We start from the raw sequence: 27,484 nt of genomic DNA on the forward strand, positions 1-27,484 counted from the left end.
CTCTACTATTCGGTTTTACGTTCTATAAGTGTAAAGAAATGTTACCTACAATTGTTCTTTGGATTACACAACAGCTGTTCCATTTCCCAGTTTTAGTGCTTTGAAGGGGTTTGCCTTCTTCAAAGACAAGCAGGAACTCTGGTTGCCAGTTTTTCTTCAACTAACACTGAAAAACAGATTTAATTGCATTTATCTCTCAATTGTTTTGAGGATATTTTTATGTACAAAATGGTTTTCCACCTAACTATAGCCATCGAACCATGAGTACAGAAATCCATTCAGGCCTCCTCAGTTAGCTGGGTAGTAACTTCTTAAATGGAGTTGTGTACTTCTATACAATTCCATTAGTTTCCATACATCTATCTTGTTTTTTCCCCAGTTACCCTTCCAGTTGTATTACATTTATTGGCTCAGTTGTTATTTGTGGAAATGCCTGCCACAATAGTTGAGTACATGCAAGATATTGTTATAGCTAGCACCTTGTTTGCAATGGCAATCCAATTCATAAGGGTGGGAATAGTTGTGAAATATTTGCCTCCTTGGAGCCTTTCATAAATTTGAAAACTTATATTAAGTCCCTTGTTCCCTGGGGGGGGGAAGACCATTGCTCAAGCCTATCTTTTCATCGTGACCTCAGCATTTCTGCCATTCTCATTAATCTTTTTCTCTCTCTGGGTGCTCAAGAACTCTAACTGTGACCCAATTAATGTCTTGTACAAATTCAGCACCACTTTTGTGCTTTTACAGCCAGTGCCTCATTTGCATATTTATGGTCTTTTCCATCTTCAATTATCCAGGTAGTTTTATGCTGCTCATAAAATATGCTGTTACATTTCCCTGCTTCTGCCAACTCGCATTCTGCCAAACTCGCAGGGTTCCTTTCTGAAGCTTAGTTTATGATGCCTTGTAATTTAATGACATTGCACCACCTGTCCATGCACACGCTCTTAATATTCTCACTAGCTGCGAAAAGCCGACTGATTGGAAATAGAGAGATAGTGAATTGCTTCTTGGTTGAACAGAAGTTCTGTTTCAGTTCAGTTTAGTTTATTGTCACGTGTACCAAGGTACAGTGAAAAGCTTTTGTTGCCTGCTAACCAGTCAGCATAAGGAATAGTAGTAGAATTAGGCCATTCAGCCTGTCAATTCTACTGCCATTCAATCATGGCTGATCTATCTCTCCCTCCTAACCCCATTCTTCTGCCTTCTCCCATTAACCTCTGCCACCCGTACTAATCAAGGAACATGATTACAATCGAAGGGAAGTGGTCAAGCAAAGTTTCCTAAAGACAGTGCTGTGAAGTTAATATATATTAATGATTTGGGCTTTGTGTATCGGGCACTATTGCCACATTTTCAGATGTGACATAAAAAGTCCAGACATGGGATGGTAAGAGATTTGAAGAAGATACGAACAAGGGAGATAGGTGGCAGATGAGCATTAGTGCAGAGAAATTAAGAGTGTTACATTTTGGAAAGTAGAATGAGGAGGGACAATATTATCCAAAGTGCATAGTACTAAATGGGGCACAAGAACATGGGTTTTAACACACACACACAAATATATATATATATAGTGGCAAAGTATATAAGAGCAAGGAAATCATGATACACCTTTATTAAACACTTGTGTACTGCTGTAGTGTGTCCAGTTCTAGATTCAGATTCAGATTCAGATTCAACTTTAATTGTCATTGTCAGTGTACAGTACAGAGACAACAAAATGCAGTTAGTATCTCCCTGGAAGAGCGACATAGAATATGATTTCAATAAATAAATCTTTTTACATTTATACAGGCATAGTTTATTTTCCTGTGGAAGGAGTGTCGGGGGGGGGGGGGGGGGTGATTGGCAGTCACCGAGGTACATTGTTGAGTAGAGTGACAGCCGCAGGGAAGAAGCTGTTCCTGGACCTGCTGGTCCGGCAACGGAGAGACCTGTAGCGCCTCCCGGATGGTAGGAGGGTAAACAGTCCATGGTTGGGGTGAGAGCAGTCCTTGGCGATGCTGAACGCCCTCCGCAGACAACGCTTGCTTTGGACAGATTCAATGGAGGGGAGTGATGCGTTGGGCAATTTTCACCACCCTCTGCAGTGCTTTCCGGTCGGAGACAGAGCAGTTGCCATACCATACTGTGATTCAGTTGGTAAGGATGCTCTCGATGCTCTAGGCACCCTACTATAGGTGAGGGAGCAGAAGAGATTTACCAAATATTTTCAGGAATGAGCTTTTGGACAGATGAGAAACTGGGGTTGTTCCCCAAGGAAATTAGAAGCTAGTGAAAAGTATTTAAAATTATGAAGGGTTTGGGACAAGTAGATAAAAGCAACTGATTTTGTTTTTTAGCGAGGTCAAGAACTTGGGTGCAGAATATAGATGAATGGCCAAATGAATAAGGGGGAAGGTTATACGCAGGGTTAGGGTTGGAATACAATGTTAGGTGTGGTGCTGGAAGTAGATGTAATTGCAAGGTTCAAAAGGGAGATGAAAAGGCATTACTCTCTAATTCCTCGGATGATTGAGGAATTTTGGCATTTCACCTTATACTGTATGGAACCTCTACAGGTAGTATGTAGACTGGTTGTATCATATATCATGACCTGGCTCGGTCAAACACAATAGAGCAAAGGCTGCTGAAACTGGTAGATATTGCTCGATCCATCACTCGTATTGACCTCCCCATCGTCGAAGAGACCTGAAGGAAGAGCTTAAGAAGAATCGATGAATTGAAAGAAAGATGCAGAATGGAAACAAGTCCTTCGACCAGCCTAATCCTCACCGATGTGTAGGAAGGAACTGCAGATGCTGGTTTAAACTGAATATAGACACAAAATGCTGGAGTAACTCAGCGGGACAGACAATGGTTTGAAGAAGGGTCTCAACTGGAAACTTTACCCATTCCTCCTATCCAGAGATGCTGCCTGTCCCGCTCAGTTACTCCAGCTTTTTGTGTCTATCTTTGAGGCCACACTGATCATCGATCAAATGTCCCACTCTAGTTCTATACTGTTTGTGCATTAACAGAGGATGAGCTGCTGAACATCTGACATGTTAGCCCTGAATTTAACAGAGATGAATAGAATACCATCGCAGTAGTAGGCGGTCAGAATTAGAGACCCATGGCCAGGAATTGCTGTAGGCTTTCTTTGGCATGAAACTAACACTGTGTGTCACTCTTATGTTTTTTTTGTGAAAGTCGCAAAAGCAAGAACTGCTGAGGATCAGCAAGCTGTGCTGTAGTTCCCTGTGTACAGCCGCACTGAAATTGATGTTGTCAGTCTCGACTCTGCCTTTGCTATTGACATGTTGCAGGTCTTGAAACTGCTGACGTGTACCCTTGTTGATGCAAACTATGTTAAAGGTGCATACCAAAATACCAGATGGGACCTTTGGGTTGTTTTGTGCATTTGTGATGGACATGACGGATTCCTCCAAGTGATGTGCAGCGGGTAGTCATCAATCCCTCCCATGATATGGGTTCTTTGAATCCTTCCTCCATCCTGTCTTCATAAAATGACCTAGTCCATGATGTGCCATTGTTCTGAATACAGGTGTTGATGTGTTGTTTTGCCTGAAGACTGGGTTAGTGTTGAAGAAACTTTTGGATAGAATACTGGGCGTGATCATGCCTTCCTTCCCAATGGTGCTGGGCATATATGAAAAAAGGACACATAGTGCTGGAGTAACTCAACAAGTCAGGTAGCATCTCTGGAGAACAAGGTTAGGTGACATTTCAGGTTGGGACCCTTCTTCACATTGATTGGGAGGGGGTTGCAAGACAAAGCCTGGAAGCTAATAATTTGATACAAGTGGGATGTGGAGGGGGGGTTGGGTGGGGGTAAAAGGCAGATAGTTAGACAGAGCCCAGAGATGAAAAATCGGAAGGCATGAGATAAAAGGATTAAATTGTGAACGAATTGTGAAGCCGGCAGAAGGAATGTAGCTGGAAGGATGCTGGCGGTTTCAGGTATATTCTGGTGGCTCAGCATGGTGGTTGAAGAGGCAGCACTGGCGTCTCTGGGTGGCCTGGCAGCTCAGTTTTTGCCTTTCTTCTGCAGTTGTATAGGGCTCTGGTGAGACCACATCTGGAGTATTGTGTACAGTTTTGGTCACCTAATTTGAGGAAGGACATCCTTGTGGTTGAGGCAGTGCAGCGTAGGTTCACGAGATTGATCCCTGGGATGGCGGGACTGTCATATGAGGAAAGATTGAAAAGACTAGACTTGTATTCACTGGAGTTTAGAAGGATGAGAGGGCATCTTATAGAAACATATAAAATTATAAAAGGACTGGACAAGCTAGATGCAGGAAAAATGTTCCCAATGTTGGGCGAGTCCAGAACCTGGACTGTCTGGGGATTTATGAAATTCGCCATTTGCAAATTCTGTATTATTGACAGAGCCCAGAACCTGGTTTTCACCGTGGCATTCATGAGGAAAAAGTGCACTACCACAGTATTATGAAAATCTTCAGTCTGCTCCATCGACTGAGATATTACTCCGATTATTTAAATGGTTTAATTGTGTTTTGTTAAAATCCATGATTAGAATTTGGAACTTTTGCATACGACCAATGCACAAGACTGTTGTGGCAATGTGGAGGTGGAGCTGCTGCACAGAGCTGGAGTCCCAGGTTTGATCCTGACCTCGGGTGCTGTCTGTGTGGAGTTTGCACTTTCTCCCAGTGACCACGTGGGTTTCCTCCAGGTGCTCCGATTTCTTCTCACATCTCCATGATGTGTGAATATGTAGGGGGGTTTTTTTGAGATGCAGGGCGGGAACAGGATCTTCATCCCATCCAGTCGGCGCCAACCAGCGATCACCCCGTACAGTCACACTGTCCCACACTCAGGACAATTTACTAATTTCTACCAAAGCCAATTAACCTAACAAGTCTGTACATCTTTGGAGTGCAGGAGAGAACGGGAGCCCCCGGGGAAAATCGATGCGGTCACAAGGAGAACGTACAAACTCCATACAGACAGCACCCGTAGTCAGGATTGAACCCGGGTCTATGGCGCTGTAAAGCAGCAAATCTACCGTTGCGTCATTGTGTTAATTGTTTATTTGTACATTGCCCCTGGTATGTCGGGAGTGGAAGAGAAGGTGGCATAACATGGCGGTGACCATTTGTTGGAATTGATTCGTAGAGCCTGTTTCACTGCTGTAACCCTCCAAAAATCCAAATCCTTTGACTGCGTGGAATATAGAAATCGTTGAAAATCCACATTCATAATTATGTGGAAAGGAGAAAGGACAGGTTACATCCCAGGTGGAGTCAATTCAAACAAATCCAGGCTAACCAGCCTTTTTACCTTCTCTCTAACGATCCACGCAACTACATTTACAGACTATTGTACAGTTCTTTGCAGCCTTTCCCTTTCTGTTTGGCTGCCTCGAATGCTTGGGAACTAATTGGGCATTAGATTCTCCAGCGCATAGTAAATGAGCGGCCTTCACCCTTTATAAAGTACATACAATTAAAAGAGGAAATGGTGTTTTTGGAGACAGTATCAAATATTCATGAAGAAAGCCTCTAGTACTAAAGCAGGAGTCAACAAATCGGATGCCAAGAAGGCGTCATGCTGTTCTGTTCTCCATTACCTGCAAGCAAGTTAAATAAACTGGAAACATGACGAATAAACAGGATCATTTGTACTTTGGCTTGGAGTCTCAGACTGTATATTGTCAACACATTAACACAGCAATTAAAATACCGATCTGTGGCTTGATATAAACGGGATTAAGGGATTACAACATGCTCTGAAGAAAAGGCACAGGGTTAGCATTGGTGGGCCTAATTAGTATTCAGTCACAGTGTGCATGGAACTGGGACAACGTTTGTGTTGGAGGCTGCCGAGTGAAATCTTTTGTTCCGACGTTTGCTTAGATCTAACTTCTGCCAGTTTTCTTTCAGATTCTCTCAATCTGAATCAGCCCGAAAGTGAACCTGAGTTATTTATTTATATACATATATGACAAATTGGATGTATCATTTTGGTGCAGTAAAAGGCAATCTTCTGAAGGAGATAGATGGATGCTGAGATTGAACGAAAGGGGGTTTTAATCTGCTTTCCAACATAGGAACTCTTGCTGGGGAACTCTTGCTGGTACCCAAGAAGATGGGGAGGGGCTGCACACTTGGGGCTATTCACCACTGCGCATAATCGGACAAGCCAACAGTTTCATATGGGGTAAATTAATTTGATCAGTTTGTTGTTCCTTGAATGAAGTACCTGTGTGCTTTGGACAAAGAGTAATGGGTGGATCTACTGTGCGTAGATATACAGAAGTTATTTTGATTGTTCAGTTCAGTTTAGTTTGGTGTCACGTGTACCGAGGTACAGTGAAAAGCTTTTGTGGCTTGCTAACCAGCCAACGGAAAGACAATACATGGTGACCATCAAGCCATTCACAGTGTGCAGATACATGATAAGGGAATGATACATTGCTGCATCAAAGGAGATTGTAGGAAATAAAAGTGCATGGAGGAGGAAAAGGTAACATAGTTGCATGGATAGAAAATTGGCTGGCTAACAATTAGAGAATGGGGTGGGAAGATATGAATTTGGAAGATATGGACATCAGTGTGGGGGGTTCAACTTCTTTCAATATATAATTAACTTGGATGACAGCATCTAAGAAGTAGCTGCTAAATTTGCTGATGAGACAAAAACAGATAGAAAAGTATGTTGTGAAGAGGAGTCTGTAAAGTTACACAAAAATGCTGGAGAAACTCAGCGGGTGCAGCAGCATCTATGGAGCGAAGGAAATAGGCAACGTTTCGGCCCGAAACGTTGCCTATTTCCTTCGCTCCATAGATGCTGCTGCACCCGCTGAGTTTCTCCAGCATTTTTGTGTACCTTCGATTTTCCCGCATCTGCAGTTCCTTCTTAAACACAACAGACTGTAAAATTATGTAGGGATATAATGGCCACCACCTCTCAGCTCCCAGGTTTAGCCCTGGCATCCATTCCCGTCTGTTTGGAGGTTGCACATTATGGGTATTGGTTTGTTATTGCACATGTACCGAGAAACTGTGACAAATTATGTTTTGCATGCTATCCAGTCTAATACTTTACACGAGTCCAATCATGTCACACACCGGTACAACAGGTAGTGCAGAGAGAACAATGCCAAAGTTCAGAACATGGTGTTACTGCATTGTAGTGTTACAAATACAGAGGATGTGCAGATAGAAACATTGCAAGAGTTGCAATGAAGGAGATTCCGATCTCACCCTAGTTTATAATAAGAGTGGTCTGATAACAGCAGGGAAGAAGCTATTCATGAATCTGGTGATAAGTGCTTGCAGGTTTTTGTACCTTCTGCCTGACGGGAGAGATGAGAAGAGGGAATGGTGTTCTTCCCCGCCCTGATGATCACATTGCTTTCCACTGGGAGTTCAGATTTCCTCCCACATATCAAAGCTATTTGACAGTTCAGTTCAGCTTAGTTTATTGTCACGAGTGCCGAGGTACAGTGCAAAGCTTTTGTTGCCTGCTAACCAGCCAGCGGAAAGCCAATACCTGATTACCATCGGGCCATTCACAGTGTGCAGATCCATAAAAAGGGAAAAAGGGATGTGGGTTGGTAGGTTCATTGGCCAATGTCAATTGCCCCGAGTGTGTTGCTTAGTGGCAGAGTCCGGGAGGAGAAAATAAAAATGTGAGATTCATGTAGAAATTGTGTAAATGGGTGGTTCATGGTTGGAGTGGACTGAGTAGATCGAAGAGGCTGTTTCAGTGCTGGATATCTCAATGACGCAATTGATTGAAAAGACAAAGATCTGGCAAATGGAGCAGAATGTGGGAACGTGCAAAACTGCTCATTTTAGACGGAAAAGCAAAACACTTTGGCTAAATGGTGAGAGCGCGCTCAGCTTCGAGATGCAGAGGGTGTTTCTAGTACGTGATTCAACAAAACTGAAAGCAGCCACAGAACAGTGATCGCAAATGACGTCTCCTGCTGTGCTTTGTAGCGGGAGAAATTGGATAAGTACATTTTTGTCGTGAGTCATATGCAGTCAAACATTTGTGCCAATCTACGTCCTCATTTTGTTCATTCCTTTTGCAGGAAGGTGAAAGTTCTCTACGGTGGAACAGACCTGTTTGACTATGAAGTGAGACGAACCTTTAAGAATGACATGTTGCTGGCTTTTATTAGCAGTGGATGTATAGCAGTCCTGGTGTATGTTCTCACCTCATTTTCAGGTGAGTGGTCACTCCCAATTTGAACCATTGATACTTTTTCCTTGTGGTGTACATTGTTATTATTCCCCTGTGTTTGATGTTGTAACACCACGTGTAATTAATTGCTGCTGCTGGAGAGAGAACAGCAATATCTCAGCTTGAATGTTGCCCTGTTCCTTTTGCAAGTAAGACATTGTGGGACATAGCCATGTCCAGGTAACCTGACGCACTGCAACGCCGAGAATTTCTCCGAGATCTCCGGTTTCCTCCCACACACCAAAGATGTACAGGTTTGTAGGCTATTTGGCTTGGTGTAATTGTAAATTGTCCCTAGTTTGTGTAGGATAGTGTTAGCATGTGGGGATCGCTGGTCGGCACGGATTCGGTGGGCCGAAGGGCCTGTTTCCACACTGTATCTCTGAACCAAACTAAACTGTACTAAACGCTGCGACACCGCAGGGAGGGGAGAATTACCTGGACATGCTATTTCAGGAGGCAGTCACACCCCCTATATCAACCGCCTCTAAATTGACAAGTGGTTCGGGACAAGACGGTGTGACTGCAGAAGAGACCGCCAGATAGTTCCAGAGGAGCCTCAGCCCTATCGAAAGGTACAAGGTTCTTGCTGCATTTGGACACAAAAAGCTGGAGTAACTCAGCAGGTCAGACAGCTTCTCTGGAGAAAAAGAATAGGTGATTTTTCGGGTCGAGACCCTTCTTCAGACCTATTCCTTTTCTCCAGAGATGCTGGCTGAGTTACTCCAGCTTTTTGTGTCTATCTTCGGTTTAAACCAGCATCTGCAGTTCCTTCCATTACACGCCGCATCTGAAAGTAAGCATGCAGGTACAGCAGGCAGTGAAGAAAGCATATGGCATGTTGGCCTTTATTGCGAGAAGATTTGAGTTTAGGAGCAAGGAGGTCCCACTGCAGTTGTACAGGGCCCTGGTGAGATCGCAACTGGAGTAATGTGTGCAATTTTGGTCTCCTAATTTGAGGAAGGACATTATTGCTATTGAGGGAGTGCAGCGTAGGTTTACCAGGTTAATTCCCGGGGTGGCAGGACTGACGTATGATGAAAGAATGAGTTAACTGGGCTTGTATTCACTGGAATGAGAGGGGATCTTATCGAAACATATAACATTCTTAGAGGATTGGACAGGTGAGATGCTGGAAAAATGTTCCTGATGTTGGCGGAGTCCAGAAACAGGGGTCACAGTTTAAGAATAAGTGGTAGGCCATTTAGGACTGAGATGAGGAAAAACTTTTTCACCCAGAGAGTTGTGAATCTGTGAAATTATCTGCCACAGAAAGCAGTGGAGGCCAATTCACTGGATGGTTTCAAGAGAGAGTTAGATTTAGCTCTTTGGGCTAGCGAAATCAAGAGATATGGGGTAAAAGCCAGAACAGAGTACTGATTTAGGATAATCAGCCATGATTAAATTGAATGATTATGGCTCGAAAGGAAAAAAGTCCTTTTGAAGGGCCAATTTCAGCACGAAGGGCCTTGGCCTACTCCTACACCTATTTTCTATGTTTCTATATCTGGATGAGGGTGGGAACTTCAAGGAGGCAAGCACATTTGTCAACTCTTGCCCATGGATTTAACTGGCCTGGTTTTACCTCCCGATATCAATTGGAAAATTACGAGATAAATTAATTCGGGACAGTTGAATAATTCATGGGATAAATTAATAAGGTCTAATTCCAATGCCGCCAGGCATGTGAAACCACCTTTTTCAGATTAACCTTTGTATGAAAGCCATTTGCCTGCTTTGCCTGCAAGCATGGGGTTGACTTATCAGAGACAGACACACTGTTTAAACTGACATTCAGCTGATGTATTGAGAAAATCTTGCACTGTCAGAGGTGTTATCATTGACCAAAGGTATTAAATTGAGATTCTGCCTGCTGCTTGAAGTAAATGGGAAAGATCCTATAACAGGATACAAATATCTTGTGGTATGTCTCTGATGTCCCAGCCAATGTTTATACCACATTCACTTTACAAATATTATCAGTTCATTACCCTATCTTTCAAAAATGTATTTCTGGGTGTAAAGAACATTGGGGATCCCTTGTCATGAAAGGTATATAAATGTAAAATTACCTTTATCTTTTTGTTAATACTGCCATAATGCAAAGAAAATCGTCTACCCAAAATAATAATCTTTCTCATTTTTAGAAAGATAAAAAGTGAAATGTAGTTTAACTTTTAGTGATACCATTCATAAGGGCTTTGTGTTTATGAAATGGAACTTCATATTTAATTTAGCTTAGAAATTCAGGACAGAAACAGGCCCTACGGCCCACTTGTCCGCGTCGACCAGCGATACCCGCACACTAAAGGGCCTGTCCCACTTTCACGACCTAATTTACGACCTCTGCCAAGTTTGCCCATCACTCATACTCGCAGCATGGTCGTCACAAGGTCGTAGGAGGTCGTAGGTAGGTCGTGGTGCTAGTCGTAGGTACTCGTGTCATCAAGTAGGTCGGGGCGTTTTTCTAGCCTGATGAAAGATGTCCACGAGTAAAAAAGGTTGTGAATTAGGTCGTGGAAGTGGGACAGGCCCTTAACCCTATCCTACACACACTAGGGACAATTTACAATTACACCAAGCCAATTAGCCGACAAACCTGTACATCTTTGGCGAGTGGGTGGAAACCGGAGCTCCTGGAGAAAACCCACGCAGGTCATTAGGAGAATGTACACACTCCGTACAGACAGCACCCGTAGTCAGGGATGAACCTAGGGCTCTGGCCCTGTCAGGCAGCAAACCTACTGTTGTGCCACCATGAAACCCATGCCTCTAAATAAGAAAATGTCCCAACCTGATTACACATGGGTATGAAGGGTCACAATTAGATTACAAATGGTGCTAGTGTGCAGCAAAATAATTCACACAATCACAAATAGAATTAAGATATAAGAAACTCTTCTGCACAACAACTGTGTTGAGTGTACGATTCTGTGGCACGATTCGGTGAAAGCAAAATCTATTTGTAATTTTAAAATTGCTAACAAAAACATGAGTATTGAGCAGAAGAGTTGGATTGGACAAAGTGAAGAAAAGTAATATCTGAGACTTGCTTACTGAAGCATTCCCTGATTTAAGTGGATGGTCAAAGTATTCATTTATATTCACCACTTCAATTGAGGAAACAAATCAAATTACCAGTAAAACTGAGAGCAGAATCCATGTCAGCACCATTTCAGGAACACTGGCAGCTACTGGAGAAGAGTCGATGTGTTTTTCCATGCAGTACAGATGTTCGGATCCACATGACTTTACATCGAGTTCCATAAAGTAAACACTCTAAGGAACCTCGGCTTCAATGACCATAGAATTCGCTGGAGACTGTGCCAGAACACAATAGATGAACACTGTAAGTCCACAGCATCCCGCTCCTGCCATTTTACATCCACAGGGTCTATTCCCCAGGGTAGGGATGTCTTAAGCTGAAGGACACATAGATACAGCACAGAAATACAGGCCCTTCGGCCCACTGAGTCCGTGCCGACCAGCGACCCCCACGCACTAACACTATCCTACACGCTCTATTGAAAATTTACATTTATTCCAAACCAATTAGCCTACATTTACTGTGCAGACAGCAACCGTAGTCAGGATCAAACCCGGGTCTCTGGCGCTGTAATGTAGTAGCTCTACCACTGTGCCACCCGATATTTATGTTGAGTGGAGAAACATTTAATAGGAATCTTAGTGGCATTTTTTCACACTGATGGTGGTCAGTGGTAAGTTGCTGAGAAGGTGACTGGAAGGGAACAATGAGGATATCTGTGACCCTGTCAAATGGGTTGATGTGTGGGGAAGTGTGGGGTTGTGCGATGTGCCCAGCAGCTCAGGCTGTACTGACGGAGAGAGAAAAACTCTAGGACAAATATCACAGGTGAATGGCAGGCAGAAAGGGCAATTCTGATACTGATAGAAATGCAAATTGTGACACATAAAGTTGGAGAATCAAGTATTGAAGACTGCAACATGTCTACCAGATACTTGCTTTTACTCGTAGGTTTAGTCGTAGTAGGTCGGCATGTTAGTCGTAGGTAATCAAGGGTAGTCGAAGATAGTCTTCATCATAGTCGAAGGAGATCGAAGGAGGTCGTCTTCATTCTCCACTATTCGGTGTCTAATTTTCCCGAAGTTAGTCGTAGCTAGTCGAAGCTAATCTTCAACATAGTCGAAGGAGGTCTTCTACGTGGTCGAAGGAGGTCTTCCGCATGACATTTTTTCAAACTCTCCAAAACTCTTCTAAACTCGCCAATTAGGTTGCCCAAATGGGATAGCCCCTTTACAGTTACAGTTTAGTTTTATTGTCACATGTACTGACGTACATTGAAAGGCTTTTGTTGCGTGCTATCCAGTCAGCGGAAAGACAACACATGATTACATCCGAGCCTTTTACAGTGTATAGACACATGATAAGGAAGTAACGTTCAGTGCAAGGTCAAATGTTGCAGCAGAAATAGAGATTTAAGAGTGTGGAGCGATTGTAATATGTGATTGTAGATCTGCTTCTGTGGCTCGCACAAAATAGTCGCCCGGTTTGGGCGCCATCTTGGGTCTGAGTCTATCGATCTTGATCTGTGCAAAACGTTTTCTTCTGAGGGCAATTAAAAAATACAGAAACATAGAAAAATAGGTGTGGGAGTAGGCCAATCGGCCCTTCGAGCCAGCATTGCCATTCAATATGATCATGGCTGATCATCTAAAATCAGTACCCCGTTCCTGCTTTCTCCCCATATCCCTAGATTCCTTTTGTGCCAAAAGCTAAATCTAACAGAATATAAGTGGATGCGGGCTTTGCTCCCTATAATTTTTTAATATTGGTCAGTCTTGGAGATGGATTGGCCACACACCAGTTAACCATAAAGGCGGCAACAATGAACTTTGAGAAAACTTGCCAATGTGACACAGCGTGTGGCAGGAAATCAAATCTATCAGTTAACACATCAGTTGCAGTAGTTACAACATCTTCAATTGATGTCAAATTCTGAAGTGAATTTCATGACTGTGATGTTGAATATCTCTGCTGTAGTGCTCTTCACAAGAACAGGAACATTGTACAGGCAGAATTGAATAGATGTTCCTATTTTACACATGACAAGCCAAGCGCTTTGAAGTAAGGGCACTAAAATAGCAAAGGGTTAGTTACATAGCCTGTCAGCCCGAATATAAATAGTTCTGAAGTTCTGCATCAATGTTTCTAGCAAAATACATCTTAAATTTCTGAAAATATTTTGATTTTTGAAGAATAAATATTCAGGAAGGCGAATGTAATTTCGAGAGAGCTAGAATACTAAAAGAAAATATGTAATGCTGAGGCTGTATAAGACACCGGTCAGATCGCATTTGTGAGTACGTTTGGGCCCCATATCTGAGGATGTGCTAGCGTGGAGAGGGTCCAGAGGAGGTTTACGAGAATGATCGGGATTTAACATACGATGAGCATTTGAAGGCACTGGGCCTGTACTCGCTGGAGTTTAGAAAGATGAGGGGGGACTTCTTTGAAACTTACCGAATAGAGAAAGGTCTGGATAGAGTGAATGCGGAGATGATGTTTCAACTAGTGGGAGAGTCTAGGACCAGAAGGATAAAAGGATGTACCTTTAGAGGTGAGGAGGAATTTCTTCAGTTGGAGAGTGGTGAGTTTGTGGAATTCATTGTCACAGATGGCTGTGGAGGCCAAATCAATGGATATTTATAAGGCAGAGATTGACAGATTATTGAATAGTAAAGGTGTCAGGGGTTATGGGGAGAAGGAAAGAGAATGGGGTTGAGAGGGACAGATAGATCAGCCATGATTGAATAGCGGAGTAGACTTGATGGGCCAAATGGCCTAATTCTGCTCCTAGAACTTCTGAACTTAGTAAACTGCAATTAAATACTATATTGTTTACCAGTGTTGGAAACATGCTAATGGTGAAGCACCATAGACAGGGAGAATGAGATTGTAATCCTCTAGTTTGTGATGTGATCGTAGGTAGTTGAATCATCACCAAAGGTTTATCTTGCTTTCAGCGAACAGAAATTCAGTGGTGCCATTTTGTTTTAAATGAAGAAGAAAATAAAAATAAACAAATCTGTCTCCTTTACCCAGTTTGGCCTATATGGGTGGCACAGACTCTAATGTTGCTGCCTCCAGCCTCATTGACACGGGTTTGCTTTTAATCTCCAATGTTGACGTAGAATCATAGAGTCTTACAGCGTGGAAACAGGCCCTTCGTCCCAAATTGCCCACACCAGCCACCATGTTCCATCTACACCAATCCCATCTACCTACATTTGAGTCATATCCCTCTAAACCTGTCCTATCCATGTATTTGTCTAAATGTTTCTTAAACATTGCAATAGTACCTGCCTCAACTATCTCCTCTGGCAGCTTGTCCCATACACTCATCACCCTTTGTACAAAAAAGTTACCCCTCAGACTTCTGTTAAACCTTTCCTCCTTCACCTTAAACCTGTGCCCTCTGCTTCTCAATTCCCCTACTCTGGGCAAGAGGTTGTGTGGGTCCACTTGATCTGTTCCTCTCATGATTCTACACAACTGTATACACCTCTCTATATAAATATTGATTCCTTGGGAACACAAGTGTGTTCCTTGAGAACGCCGTTGTGAGAACACTCCTTCCGGAATGAAATGCGTTCACTGAAACTCTCTTCTGTCCCAAAATCTATCAGAATTCATGACTCTCCCAGACTGTGCAACCAAAGACATAAAACACAGCAGGGTAAAACCACACTGCGGGGAAGGATGTCATTTGATCTGTTATACCTGTGGCATCTCTTTGAAAGAGCTATTCAAGTAGTGACACCCCCTGCATTTTGCCTGCGGCTGTGCAAATATATCTACTTCAACCATCTATCCAATTAACTTGTGAAAGTTTCTCTTGAATTTTTTTCTCCACGCTTTCATGAACCCCATTCTAGATCATAATAACACATTGCGTGATAATATTATTCACCTCTTTTCCATCCCCAGCCCATAACTCCTTCATCGTCTGTTAGACTAGGGTAAATGTCTTCATTATCCAGTGACAATACTATAGCTGGCCAGAATGGAGATGATTGGATAATTGTGTGGTGGGTGTATGGAACAAGCTGCCAGAGGAGGTGGTTGAGGCAGGGACTGTCCCAATGCTTAAGAACCAGTTAGACAGGTACATGGGTAGGACAAGCGCAGGCAGGTGGGCCTTATGTAGCTGGGACATGTTGGCTGGTGTGGGCAAGAAGGGCCTGTTTCCACACTGTTTCACTATATGACTCTATGACTCTAATTCTTCAGTCCACCAAACACAATGACTACACTGTTGCTAACTGTGATTTAGTTTATTGTCCAGCATTTATAGAGAGAAGTTGCTGTTGTTTTTTTTTGTCTTTATGAATTTTTTTTCCCAAGTAAATTGCTCACTGTGCAATAAAATGTGTTTTCCGTGTGGTATACTCAACCCCTTCCTTTCCATTCCTAGCGTGATGCAGTGTTGCCAAGAGTACTCTAGTCAACAAGAGTACTAAACAATAGTACTAATAGAGTCACTCTACTGGGTTTCAAGAGTCAAGAGAGTCAAGAGTGTTTTATTGTCATATGTCCCATATAGAACAATGAGATTCTTACTTGCAGCAGCACAACAGAATTTGTAAACATAGTACTCTGTAAACAATCTAATAAACAAGAAAATAAAAGTTCATAAACATACAAACAAAACACTAATAGTGTAAAATTGCCCCACGTCTATGTGGTTCAGAGCTTATTTGGAGATTGTAGTGTTTAATAGGCTGATGGTTCTCTATCTATAACTATATCCTTTGGCTGCTGGCCCTCGCTCTGTGGAAACATTATGTGTTAATACTCTTATCAACATTATTTTTAAATGTGATTAATATTTTGATCTTTTTTTAAATGTATTTTTGTGTTTATTGTGTATGTCCGGTATTTCTATTAAGTTTATTTATTTTTGATTTTTATCTGATTTGTCCTTTCCGTAATTGAGTGTATTGACCTGGTAGAGGGGAGGATCGTTAATGATGTGCTGTTATTACTCATGACACTGATTTATTCCACTATCCAACTGACATTTTTGATGCCTTTAGTCTGACATTGCAAGGGAATTGTTCATTCAGCATCTTGGGGTTGGGGAGGAGGCTGGAGAATGGGGTTGAGAGGGAAAGATAGATCAGCCATTATTGAATGGTGAAGTGGACCTGATGGGCCGAGTGGCCTAATTCTGTTCCTATAACTTATGAACTTATGAGCATCACATTATCGAGGACCAATAAACCAAGAAATATCGTCCTGTGTTAATTTTGCCTTTGCTACCTCTGAAACAATATAAATAATTTGTGCATGTGCTGGATCCTTTTCCATTAGATATTCATAGCAGAAAATGGCAGCGAGTTAGTTAATGGTAATAAAATGGGGAAGATTATGAGCACAATCTCCCATTCTGCTTGGGAATAGCAAACGGCAGTCAATTTGATTGTGTAGGAATGAAGCACAAGGTGCTGGAGTACCTGAGTGGGTCAGGCAGCATCTCTGGAAGAAAGGAATGGGTAACATTTCTAGTTTAGACCCTTCTTCAGACTGAGCCTGAAGAAGGGTCTCGACCCGAAACGTCACCTATTCCTTTTCTCCAGAGAGTTACTCCAGCATTTTGTGTCTATCATCAGTAAATTTGATCCCAATGTCTGCTTATGAAAATAAATGTGAAATGAGGCTTGCTACACAATCAAGAATCACATGTTCTGTTTGTTTCTATGACTTTGTTAGTTTGAAAATTTTAATTCTGAAAATTAATCTCAATTGTTCTGCTTTGAAGACATCCCTTCCCCATTCTCACACACACACACTTTGGCACAAGGAGCATTCTAATTGTCGTTTTATATTTCACCAGCTTTCCTGACCTTCTTTGGAATTGCCAGTATTGGCTTGAGCTGCCTGGTTGCCCTATTTCTATACCATGTGGTATTTGGGATCCAGTACCTGGGCATCTTAAATGGAGTGGCTGCCTTTGTTATTGTGGGTATTGGTGAGTATCATTCCAATAATCTAGTTTCCTGTGACCTTACAAATGTTTCGTTTTATCTCTCTGCCAACATGCGTTTTTGTTTACAGTTTTAAACCAGTAGATAAGTGTCTTAGAACGGAGACAAGGAAACACTTTTTCTCACGGAGAGTGGTGAGTCTGTGGAATTTTCTGCCTCAGAGGGTGGTGGAGGCAGGTTCTCTGGATGCTTTCAAGAGAGAGCTAGATAGAGCTCTGAAAATAGCGGGGTCAGGGGATGTGGGGAGAAGGCAGGAACGGGGTACTGAATGGGGCTGATCAGCCATGATCACATTGAATGGCGGTGCTGGCTCAAAGGGCCGAATGGCCTACTCGTGCAACTATTGTCTATTGTCTATTGTCTATTGTCAAGAGAGAGTTAGATTTAGCTCTTTGGGCTAAAGGAATCAAGGGATATGAGGAAAAAGCAGGAACGGGGTACTGATTTTAGATGATCAGCCATGATCATGTTGAATGACGGTGCTGGCTCAAAGGCCTACTCCTGCACCTATTTTTCTATGTTTCTATGTCAACGTAAGTGGAATACATAGAAAGAATTTAAAATTCTTGTGCAAGTGAATATGTACACACACATTCCAATATCGCATTGGAATATGCCTCTACACAAGGCCATTCAGCCCATTTTGTGTTAGACTGTCAGAAATTCCTTCAATCCCATTCCACCACATATCCTATTCTCTCCCACGTGCCCATTGACTCTCCCAACTCCCCCTCCTCTCTCCTCTGGTATTGGTCGCCTACACGGAGGGTTATTTTTACAATAACCAAGTAACCTACCAACCATCGCATCTTTGAGGTTTAGAAGGAGAGGGGGAAACCTGGGGAGCCCCACATGTTTACAGGAAGAACATGCAAACACCACACAGACAACATCTGTGGTCAATATCTAACCTTGGACAATAGAGTTCTGAGGAGGTAGTGCTGCCCGCTGTGACATTGCTCTGCTCCACGATTTAAAATAAGCTTTTTTATAGAAACATAGAAAATAGGTGCAGGAGTAGGCCATTCGGCCCTTCGAGCCTGTACCGCCATTCAATATGATCATGGCTGATCATCCAACTCAGTGTCCTGTTCCTGCCTTCTCTCCATACCCCCTGATCCCTTTAGCCACAAGGGCCACATCTGACTCCATCTTAAATATAGCCAATGAACTGGCCTCAGCTACATTCTGAGGCAGAGAATTCCAGAGATTCACCGCTCTCTGTGTGATTATCTAATGTAATCACTGTTTCTCTTTCATGGTCATTAAAGCAAGAACTATTTATGCTAGAGAAATGTGTCTTGTTTCAACATCAAGCATACTGAGGCAAATATACTAACTTGTAAACTCTGAGCTGCTGTGCAACCCAATCTCAGGTGAAATCTTCACTAAAAACAGAAAAAAAACCATTCCAAGCTGACAATTTATAGCCTCTCTGGGTCAGATTTTGTAAATTGGAGGCCATATGTCAACTGACACTGAAGATGCCAGACCAACCCATTATACAGAGACCATCCTCACAGCCAGAGCTATTTGCCTTATATCGCATTAAAAGATAGCAGAAGTGAAAAGAGAGTACAGCTGAACATTGTAGTCAATATATTTAAAGATCCTCCATCTCCTTATATCGCTGCACCATCTGATGTTGAAGCAAATCAAACATCACTCAACAGAAACTGCGCTACATTTCACAGACGAGTGCCACAGTACTGGATCTGTTCTTTGAAGTCCCTCGTGGATATTTTTTATTGATGGTTATGTGTGCACTAGGAAGGGGAAAATGCTGATAGATGTGTATTTCCTGAAATATTGCATTAGAAGATTAGGGTGGTACAGTGACGAAGCAGTAGAGTTGCTGCCTTACAGCGCCAGAGACCCAGGTTCAATCCTGACTACGGGTGCTTCTCTGTACGGAGTTTGTACATTCTCCCTGTGACAGCATGGGGTTTGCTCTGTAGGTTAATTGGGTGGATATAAATGTCTAAATGTAAAATTTTCCCTAGTGTGTGTAGGGTGGTGTAAAGGTGCGGGGATTGGCGGTCGGTACCGAAGGGCCTGTTTCTGCGCTGTATCTCTAAACCAAACTAAAAAATGATTAGCTACATAGACGCTTCTGAGATGATATGCAGCAGGGTCATTTAACACTTGATTGTGTTACCATGAGGTGGCCGCGGGTGAGCCAAAGAAAGGGGATGAAAAGAGAATAAATCTCTGCTTAAAAAGTTAGTAAATGTGAAACTGAAGCAGAATAAATGGAGCAAGGCAAAGGCACCAGAGGAAGTGGAGTGAGGGGGCAATTATCATCAGAAAGCTTATTCCAGGTCAGGTCCGATGGGCACATATAATAATTCAGCTGTTCACACGAAAGATCGACATTTTTAACCACTTCTTTTTGCTTTAAACCAAAACTAAATATAGATCCAAAGTAATAAATTTGCAATTACGCTTTATTTATTTGAATAAGATAATTAAATGTTCTGCGACATTTACACCTCATATGGATACGCCTGTTTTGTAATTTGCTTCTGGACATTAAAAAATAATTATTGTTATAGCACAAGACATTTGATATCAATAATGGACTTGGTCATAAAGAGCTAATGGACTGGGACATCAGTGACTTTGGTTTCCAGCTCAGCAACTTCCTCTAACTGGCTCTTCACTGAATTTGGAAACCAAACATATTTAGTTGCACAGCATATCTAACTAAGTCTTAATCTCCCATTAGCCAAGCATTATTACTCAAGCCAAAGTAAAGCAAAGTGCAGATTTTTATTCCCTCGTTTCCATGTCTTTTAATCAAATATTACTGTTCCAATGTTAAAGCTCTCAGCTGGCCATTGAAAGTCTACTTTATTTCCTGTTTATATTTTGAATTCAGTTTATACAATGGGGCGGCATGGTGGCGGAGTGGTGAAGACGCTGCCTTACAGCGCCGGAGACCCAGGTTCAATCCTGACTATGGGTGCTGACTGTAGGAGGTGTTAATTGACTTGGTAAAAACAAATTGTAAATTGTTCCTAGCGTTAGTGTGATGGTGATAGTGTCCCACCAGCATGCGACTGCATGCAGCGAGCGCGACCTATCGTGGTCACTTGAGCCGTATAGCCTCGCGGGGCCGGTCCCACTTCGATCACCGGAACCGTATGGAGTTGTGCGGGGCTGGTCCCAACATCGCGCGGGGCTCCAAAAAACTGACACTGTCCAAAAATTTCATGCGGCAACGGCCAATCGGCCCGCAGCTGCATTGAGGCCGTATGCACCGCCTCGACGGGCGTACGCAGCGTCTCAACGTCATACGTAGCGTCGTGATGGCGTACGCCTGGCGCATGATGTCACCGCCCGGCGTGCCGTTGCGTGATAACGTAAGCGCCCGACACCATGTGACGTCCAAATTCAGTCGGCCCGCCTCCTGCCCAGCTGATTGGTGAGTATGATGTCGGGACCAGCCCCGACGACTCCGCGGTTGGAAGTGGGACCGGCCCTGCGAGGCCGTACGCCTCAAGCCACCACGTTTGGTCACGCTAGACGCATGCAATCGCATGCTGGTGGGACAGGCCCTTTAGTGTGCGGAGATCGCTGGTCGGCGCAGATTTCCACGATTTATCTCTAAACTCAACTAAACTAAACCAAAAAATGACAATAGTAGTTCAGTACTGAAGGCAATCGCATCATTCATTTAGGATTCTGGTCTTCCCGAGATAGATTTCTAGCATTTAAACTGTAAAATCATTAGATGAGCCACAGATTTGTACATCAGCACATGGGTTGGTGCACAATTATGTTATCAGCTTTCGCAAATTGAATTTACGAGTGACAATCTGGGAATTGGCTCAGAATCTAAACACTAATAAAAAATGGCTTTTATTCTGTGCCTGATCTAAGTACCTGCGAATTACTTTCATCTAGTATTCTCAATATAAAATTCTCCCTTTGATTTTCTTCCCCCTTAATGGGTTACGAGTGGCTGATTTGACTGAAGTCTGTTTTTTAATCGAATCAGTGATTTTTAATTGAATCTGCATCACCATGGTGCAGCCAGTAGAACAACTGCCTTAGCTCCAGGGATCCAGGTTCGATCCTGACCTCAGGCGCTGCTCGTGAGGAGTTTGCACATTCTCCCTGTGACCACACGGGTTTCTTCTAAATGCTCTCCGGTTTCGTCCCATATACCCAAAAACTTACAGGTGACCGATGGGTTGGCTTGACTCGGTGGGCCAAAGGACCTGTAATCCGTGCTGTATCTGTAGCATCTGTACAGTGATGCTTGTCTAAAAATCAACCTGTGTTGGACACTAAACTGGCAATAGACTTTAACCACCCTAGTCAGGATGATTTATTGGCGAGGAGGATTTCTCAAACTCTTCCAGAGTTTTTTTTAATCTTTGCTAATCTAAAATTGGATAACGAGCATTTGTGCAGGCATGGAGGAATCATGGTTTGAATAATTTTGAATAGGTTTGAATAATCTTTATTCACTGACATCCATAATCATCAAACTCCACAAATCCACAATAAAGTGGATGGACACTTGAACTATCGTTTCCTCTCTGTGGAAAGCGTAGCAAGATGTGTTCATAAGGGACACGCTTGCAAATAAACTCCCTAGTGTTCTTTTTTACATTGTAGAAGTTTCAGAATGGCAACTCAGATTGGCAACTTCAAGTGCTCGGACCTGACCATGGGTGGGATTTTTAAAGTTGCCGTGCTTGTGCTAACCTGGAGCCTTGCTGCAGTGTCCCAGTAATTGTCCTGGGACACAACCTTGGCCCGGTGTTGTCTCTTAGCATTCCTGGTCGTTTTGTGGAGATCGTAGCAAGCTTCCATCTACCGGACAATTCTACAATGATAGCAAGCCAATGTGTATGCCTGTGTGTCTTTGGAGAGTGGAGTTACCGGAGAAAATCCAAAGCAGGTGACGGGGAGAACGTACAAACTCCGTACAGACATGCAGCTATAGCCAGGATCGAACCAGAGTCTCTGTTGTTGTAAGGCAGCAACTCTACTGCTGCGCCACCATGCCATGTTGTGGCCCCTGGTGGGACAAGAGACATGCTGAGAGGATTTTGGTACGACGCTCTTGAGTTTGGCTTGATTGAAGTCCCAGCTTTAATGGCCATGGCTTCGGGGAATTTTGACTCATTTGACTTGGTGGCGGAGTGCAGCTCATTCAGAACAAGCTTGAAATCTGCATGTTGGGTAAGCTGGCAATTTCATGTACTTCGGTAAATTTATTGCAACTTGTTATTACGTGCTTAAGCACTCTTAATTATCTTCCAAAACTACTGAGTGTCCTAGTGTGATACCAATTTGAACTGTTTTTAAAAACTAATTGAAACTGCCCAGACTCTCTCTGACTCTCCTGCTCACATTGAATACAGCCTCGTAACACTAAATGCAAGTTATGATCCGTATGGATATCTACTTAAGGAAAGCAAAGCCTGATCTGGGTCTAATTAACATCATGCAATAGCTGTTTGCAGAGTTAATAAAACCATTCGGGCTGGTCCACTCCTTTTTAAACAAGATTTGAGATCATTGATCTTGTTTCTTCAAAACTGGGAGTATTTGGATATACAATTCATTGACTACAGTGGGCTAATCATGTAGTTATCGACTAACGCACTGGTGACTCTTAATGGGGCTGATATCTCCGACCAGCAAGGAAGAACTAAGGGAAGGACCAAAACTTTATTTTGCCTTCCATCACAGTGAGGAATGTGTAGGAGTCACTGTGGTGGATGTTCGTGTGAAAATGTGTTTTTGTCTGACCTGTTACTTTTAATTGTATGACTGACCTGGCCAATGAAACTCCTCGTATGTTGCAAAACATACTTGGCAAATAAAGTGTGATTCTGATTCTGATTTACTTCATAATAGATCTGTATGAGATATAATTTCTTGATATTTGAAAGGAAGCTATGACTCACTTAATATAACCTTTAGTTAAAGCACTGGACACAGTAGTGTTATCAAAGCATATTGACATACTGTGATAACTTAGCGGGACAGGCAGCATCTCTGGAGAGAAGGAATGGGTGACGTTTTGGGTCGAGACGGGTCTGAAGAAGGGTCTCAACTCGAAATGCCACCCATTCCTTCTCTCCAGTGATGCCGCCAGTCTCGCTGAGTTACTCCAGAATTTTGGGTCTCTCTTTGGTTTAAACCAGCATCTGCAGTTCCTTCCCACACACTGGGCATACTGTGAGATTGCCAACCTTTTAGATCTTGAGAAAAATAAATGCCATATGTTTATTCCTTCTTTTCAGCAATGAACTTTCTATTTTCAGGGGTGGATGATGTCTTCGTTTTCATTAACACTTTTCGACAAGCAAGCCACCTTCTCAGCCCACAGGAGAGGATGATTCACACCATCAAAACAGCGGGGAGAGCCACCTTCTTCACCTCTTTCACCACAGCTGCCGCCTATGCAGCCAATATATTTTCCCAGGTTGGTTAATTATAAAGACCTGATGCTGCGTAGCCGGCTAATTTATTTCATTTGTGTGATCGACAGACTTTCCAATCTCCTTCTGCAGGAATTTTATTTTTAAACCTTCATTTCTTTTTCCTGGCAGTCCATCTCGCTGGCTCACTCGTGCTCCAGGGAACGAGGTGTTCTGTAAAACATGGTAATTAAATGAAGCAGACTGTTGGTGCTGGACGGAGTTCCATAATCAGAGCCATAATGCAGATGGCAGTAGGTGCGCAGAAATGCAGCGTGCATATCAAGTGGTGCCGAGGACACCACTTGCCGAGTGCAGAGACCTGGAGGAGGCGATGAGAGCATAGCGGGTTCAAGGGAGCTTTAACTTGGACTGCCAAAGTAGTGCAGGCTTTCGAAAGGGAAAAATTGGCCCCGTTAACCAGGAGGCAGGTCAAAAGATACGACACTCATTAAAACGTCAGAGAGATTGAGGTTGTTTTTAATGGAGTGTGTTGCTATTATTTGGCGTGCACTGCCTGAAAAGGTAGAACTATGTCCAGTAATAACTCTCAAAGATGGAATTAGATAAATGCTTGAGGGGAATGTGAGGGAAGAGCAGGGGATAGGGCAACTGCAAAAATAACTCATTCAGGAAGCATATCAGGGTGGAATGGGCTAAATGGCATCCTTTGTTTCTGCAATTTTATTATAAAGGGTTGCTCCAGGTTCCATTTATTTGCAGAAAAGGTTGATTGACTGAAGGAATTGGAACATAGTCTGGTAAGGAGAGTTTAAGCAGACTGGGCCTGCATTGTCAATTTTTTTAAAGAATGAAAGAGAGGTATTGTTTAAGAAAGAACCGCAGATGCTGGAAAAATTGAAGGTAGACAAAAAATGCTGGAGAAACTCAGCAGGTGAGGCAGCATCTACGGGGCGAAGGAATTGGCGACGTTTCGGGTCGAGACCCTTCTTCAGAAAGAGAGGGAGTCTCATTGATACATGCAAAGTTTTTTACAAGGTTTGAAAGGTAATGGAGCGATGACGATTCCCCTGCCTGATGAGTCCAGAGGAAGAGGTCAGCTAGTCGGGCCTGGAAATAGAAAAAGTTCCTTCACAATGGATCTTTGGAATTCTCTGCTTAATAAGATTATGGCGCATCAGTTTCTGAGTATATTCAAGGCAGAAGATCGATAGATTTTTAGATATCAAGGGAATCAAAGGATACGGGGTAAGTGCAGGAAAGTGGTGCTGGGCTAAAACATCAGCATTGATCAGAGCAGGCATGAAGGATCAAATAACCTTTTTATCTGAACTTTCTCTATAACTGTAACACCACATTCTGCACTTTATTTTCACCTGTACATTACCTCTTGTACTCAATGCATGGTACAATTGCAGTGGTGCGTGGCGTGATCTGTCTCAATAGCACACAAAATGATATTTATAACTCTATCTTAGTACACATGACAAACCAATACTAATACCAATATCAAATGACATCATTTTCTTGCTTATATCCATTCAAGTAAGGCCATTTGATAGTCCGGTTACAGCTGTAAATTTTAAAGTACAGTGTTGAAGTGTTCCTTTCAGAATTAATGGGATTATCAGCCCAACTGAGATCTAGATATTCTTCCAGTGTAAAAAACATATCTGCTAGCATTGATTACAGAGACCGATTATCTTGATCTGATGTCCTTTAGAAAGAGAATCTTCATGGTTGGCAGTAACTACCCTTCAAGATATCCAAGCAAATCACCCAGTTATAAAAAAACTTGCCAATAGTTCACCAAGACAACTTGTTGAGGAAAAAATGTGAAAGTGATTCCCAAATGCCAATTTAAAATTTAAAAAAAATTCAATAATTTTGCAGCTATGATTATTGACAATATTTTAAGGCAGAGATGCACAATCTTTGACCAAATTTTGTGATTTGTTAGGGTGTCAGGGGTTATAGGGAGAAGGTAGGAGAATGTGGGTGAGCGGGAAAGATAGATCAGCCATGATTGAGTGGCGGAGTAGACGTGATGGGCCGAATGGCCTAATTCTACGCCTAGAACTTGTGAGCAATTTAGGCATGTGCTGATAGTAGTAAGTCACATTTATACCGCGCAAGTGCGGGGCAATACCCATCTCTGATATGAGGATGATTAGCGTTCTAATCTGTGGCATAATCATTCTTGAGTCTCTCAATATCGACACACTGAGGGTCACCATTGCTAGAAATATAATGGGAGCAGCCACAGAAATACAGTGGCTACAGGAGTAAGTAAGACGCTGTATAGTCTGGGGCGAGTGCCTGGCCTCCTAAAATCTATATCCTTTCCCACCATCGATAAATACAAGGCAGGAAGGAGTGCGGTGGAAGACTGGAAAAACTCAGCACCATTTGGAGCGGCGCAGCTGGTAGAGCTGATGCCTCACAACACCAGTGACCCAAGTTCGATCTTGACCTTGGGTACTGTCTGTGTGGAGTTTGCATGTTCTCCTCCTGCACCTATTTTCTATGTTTCTATGACTATTTCAGATGCCAATTTACACAAATCCTGCAATAATCCTATGTTAATCCCATTTTTTAATTCTCCCCACATTCTCTTTGATCCTCTGCATCACCTCAAATACCCCTCCACATACACACACACACATCCACACACACTGAACATACATTCTACCTCTCACTGAGACAATTTACAATGGGCAATTAACTTACTCACTCAAATGTTTCTGGGATGTGGGAGGATGGAGAGCAGCCGGGAGGAATCCCGTGCAGGATGAGTCACAGGCAGGATGTGCAAACCCTACACGGGCAACACCCAAGTCAGGATTGAACCTGGGTCTCTGAAACTGGCTCTAAAAGGTGCACCACTGTGCCACCCTCTGCATTTGCTCTTTAATCGTACAATGCCAGCTACCATTCTCCTAAGCTCTCTTTGTCCTGATCATTTTCAATAATAAATCGTATGTTTCACTTATTACAGATCTTGTTTATTTTCGTAACTGTGTTCATCATCCTTGTTTGCTCTCTCTCAGACTATTTAACGAGTGCACTCGTGTTAATTGTATAACATTCTGTTGCAAATGTCCTTAGCTTCAATGAATGTTTCAAGTACTGTATTTTGTCAGTGTGATCCTGATAGATTTAATATACTTGTCCAGCCCAGGGCTATCTGTCTACTTCAAACTTCATCCTACAGTCATGATTAGTGCCTTCACTATTACAGTCTGAGGGCTCTAAACATAATTCTGTTTCAGTACACTTCTTAAGCAATGATCAACATTTTGACTGAGCTGATCATTGTGTTCTTGATTTTACACCATGGTCATGCACATTATATACACATTATACCTACAATGATTATTACCAATTTTTTGTACAGATGCATAATAGAAAGCATCCTATCCAGATGCCTAAGATAGACACAAAAAGCTGGAGTTACTCAGTGGGACAGGCAGCATCTCTGGAGAGAAGAAACACTGTAAGTGACGTTTCAGGTTGAGACCTTTCTTCAGACTGGCCAGTCTGCCTGCCCCACTGAGTTACTCCAGCTTTTTGTGTCTATCTTCGGGTTAAACCAGCATCTGCAGTTCCTTCCTACACTGTCCAGATGCCTCACAGCTTGGTATGGTAACCTATGCCCAAGACAGCAAGAAATCGAAGAGCGTTATGAATGCAACCCATTCCATCACGAACACCAGCCTCTCCCTGCATCGACTCATTGAAATACTTCACGCTGCCTCAGGAAAGCAACTGACATAATCAAGGACCATTCACACCTAAATCATTCTGTCTTCTGCCCTTTT

General features: G+C 42.7%; 1 protein-coding gene across 1 annotated transcript in view; it reads left to right on the forward strand.

Moving 5' to 3' along the window:
* Window positions 1-27,484, forward strand: part of disp3 (dispatched RND transporter family member 3) — a 284,882-nt gene that overhangs the window by 178,201 nt on the left and 79,197 nt on the right. Inside the window, exons 5-7 of the mRNA XM_055659011.1 lie at window positions 8,075-8,211; window positions 17,106-17,240; window positions 23,547-23,707. Coding sequence (XP_055514986.1) covers window positions 8,075-8,211; window positions 17,106-17,240; window positions 23,547-23,707 — 433 coding nt within the window. The remainder of the gene's footprint in view (window positions 1-8,074; window positions 8,212-17,105; window positions 17,241-23,546; window positions 23,708-27,484) is intronic.

Source organism: Leucoraja erinacea, chromosome 30 (assembly GCF_028641065.1).
Source record: "Leucoraja erinacea ecotype New England chromosome 30, Leri_hhj_1, whole genome shotgun sequence".
Lineage (NCBI taxonomy): Eukaryota > Metazoa > Chordata > Chondrichthyes > Rajiformes > Rajidae > Leucoraja > Leucoraja erinaceus.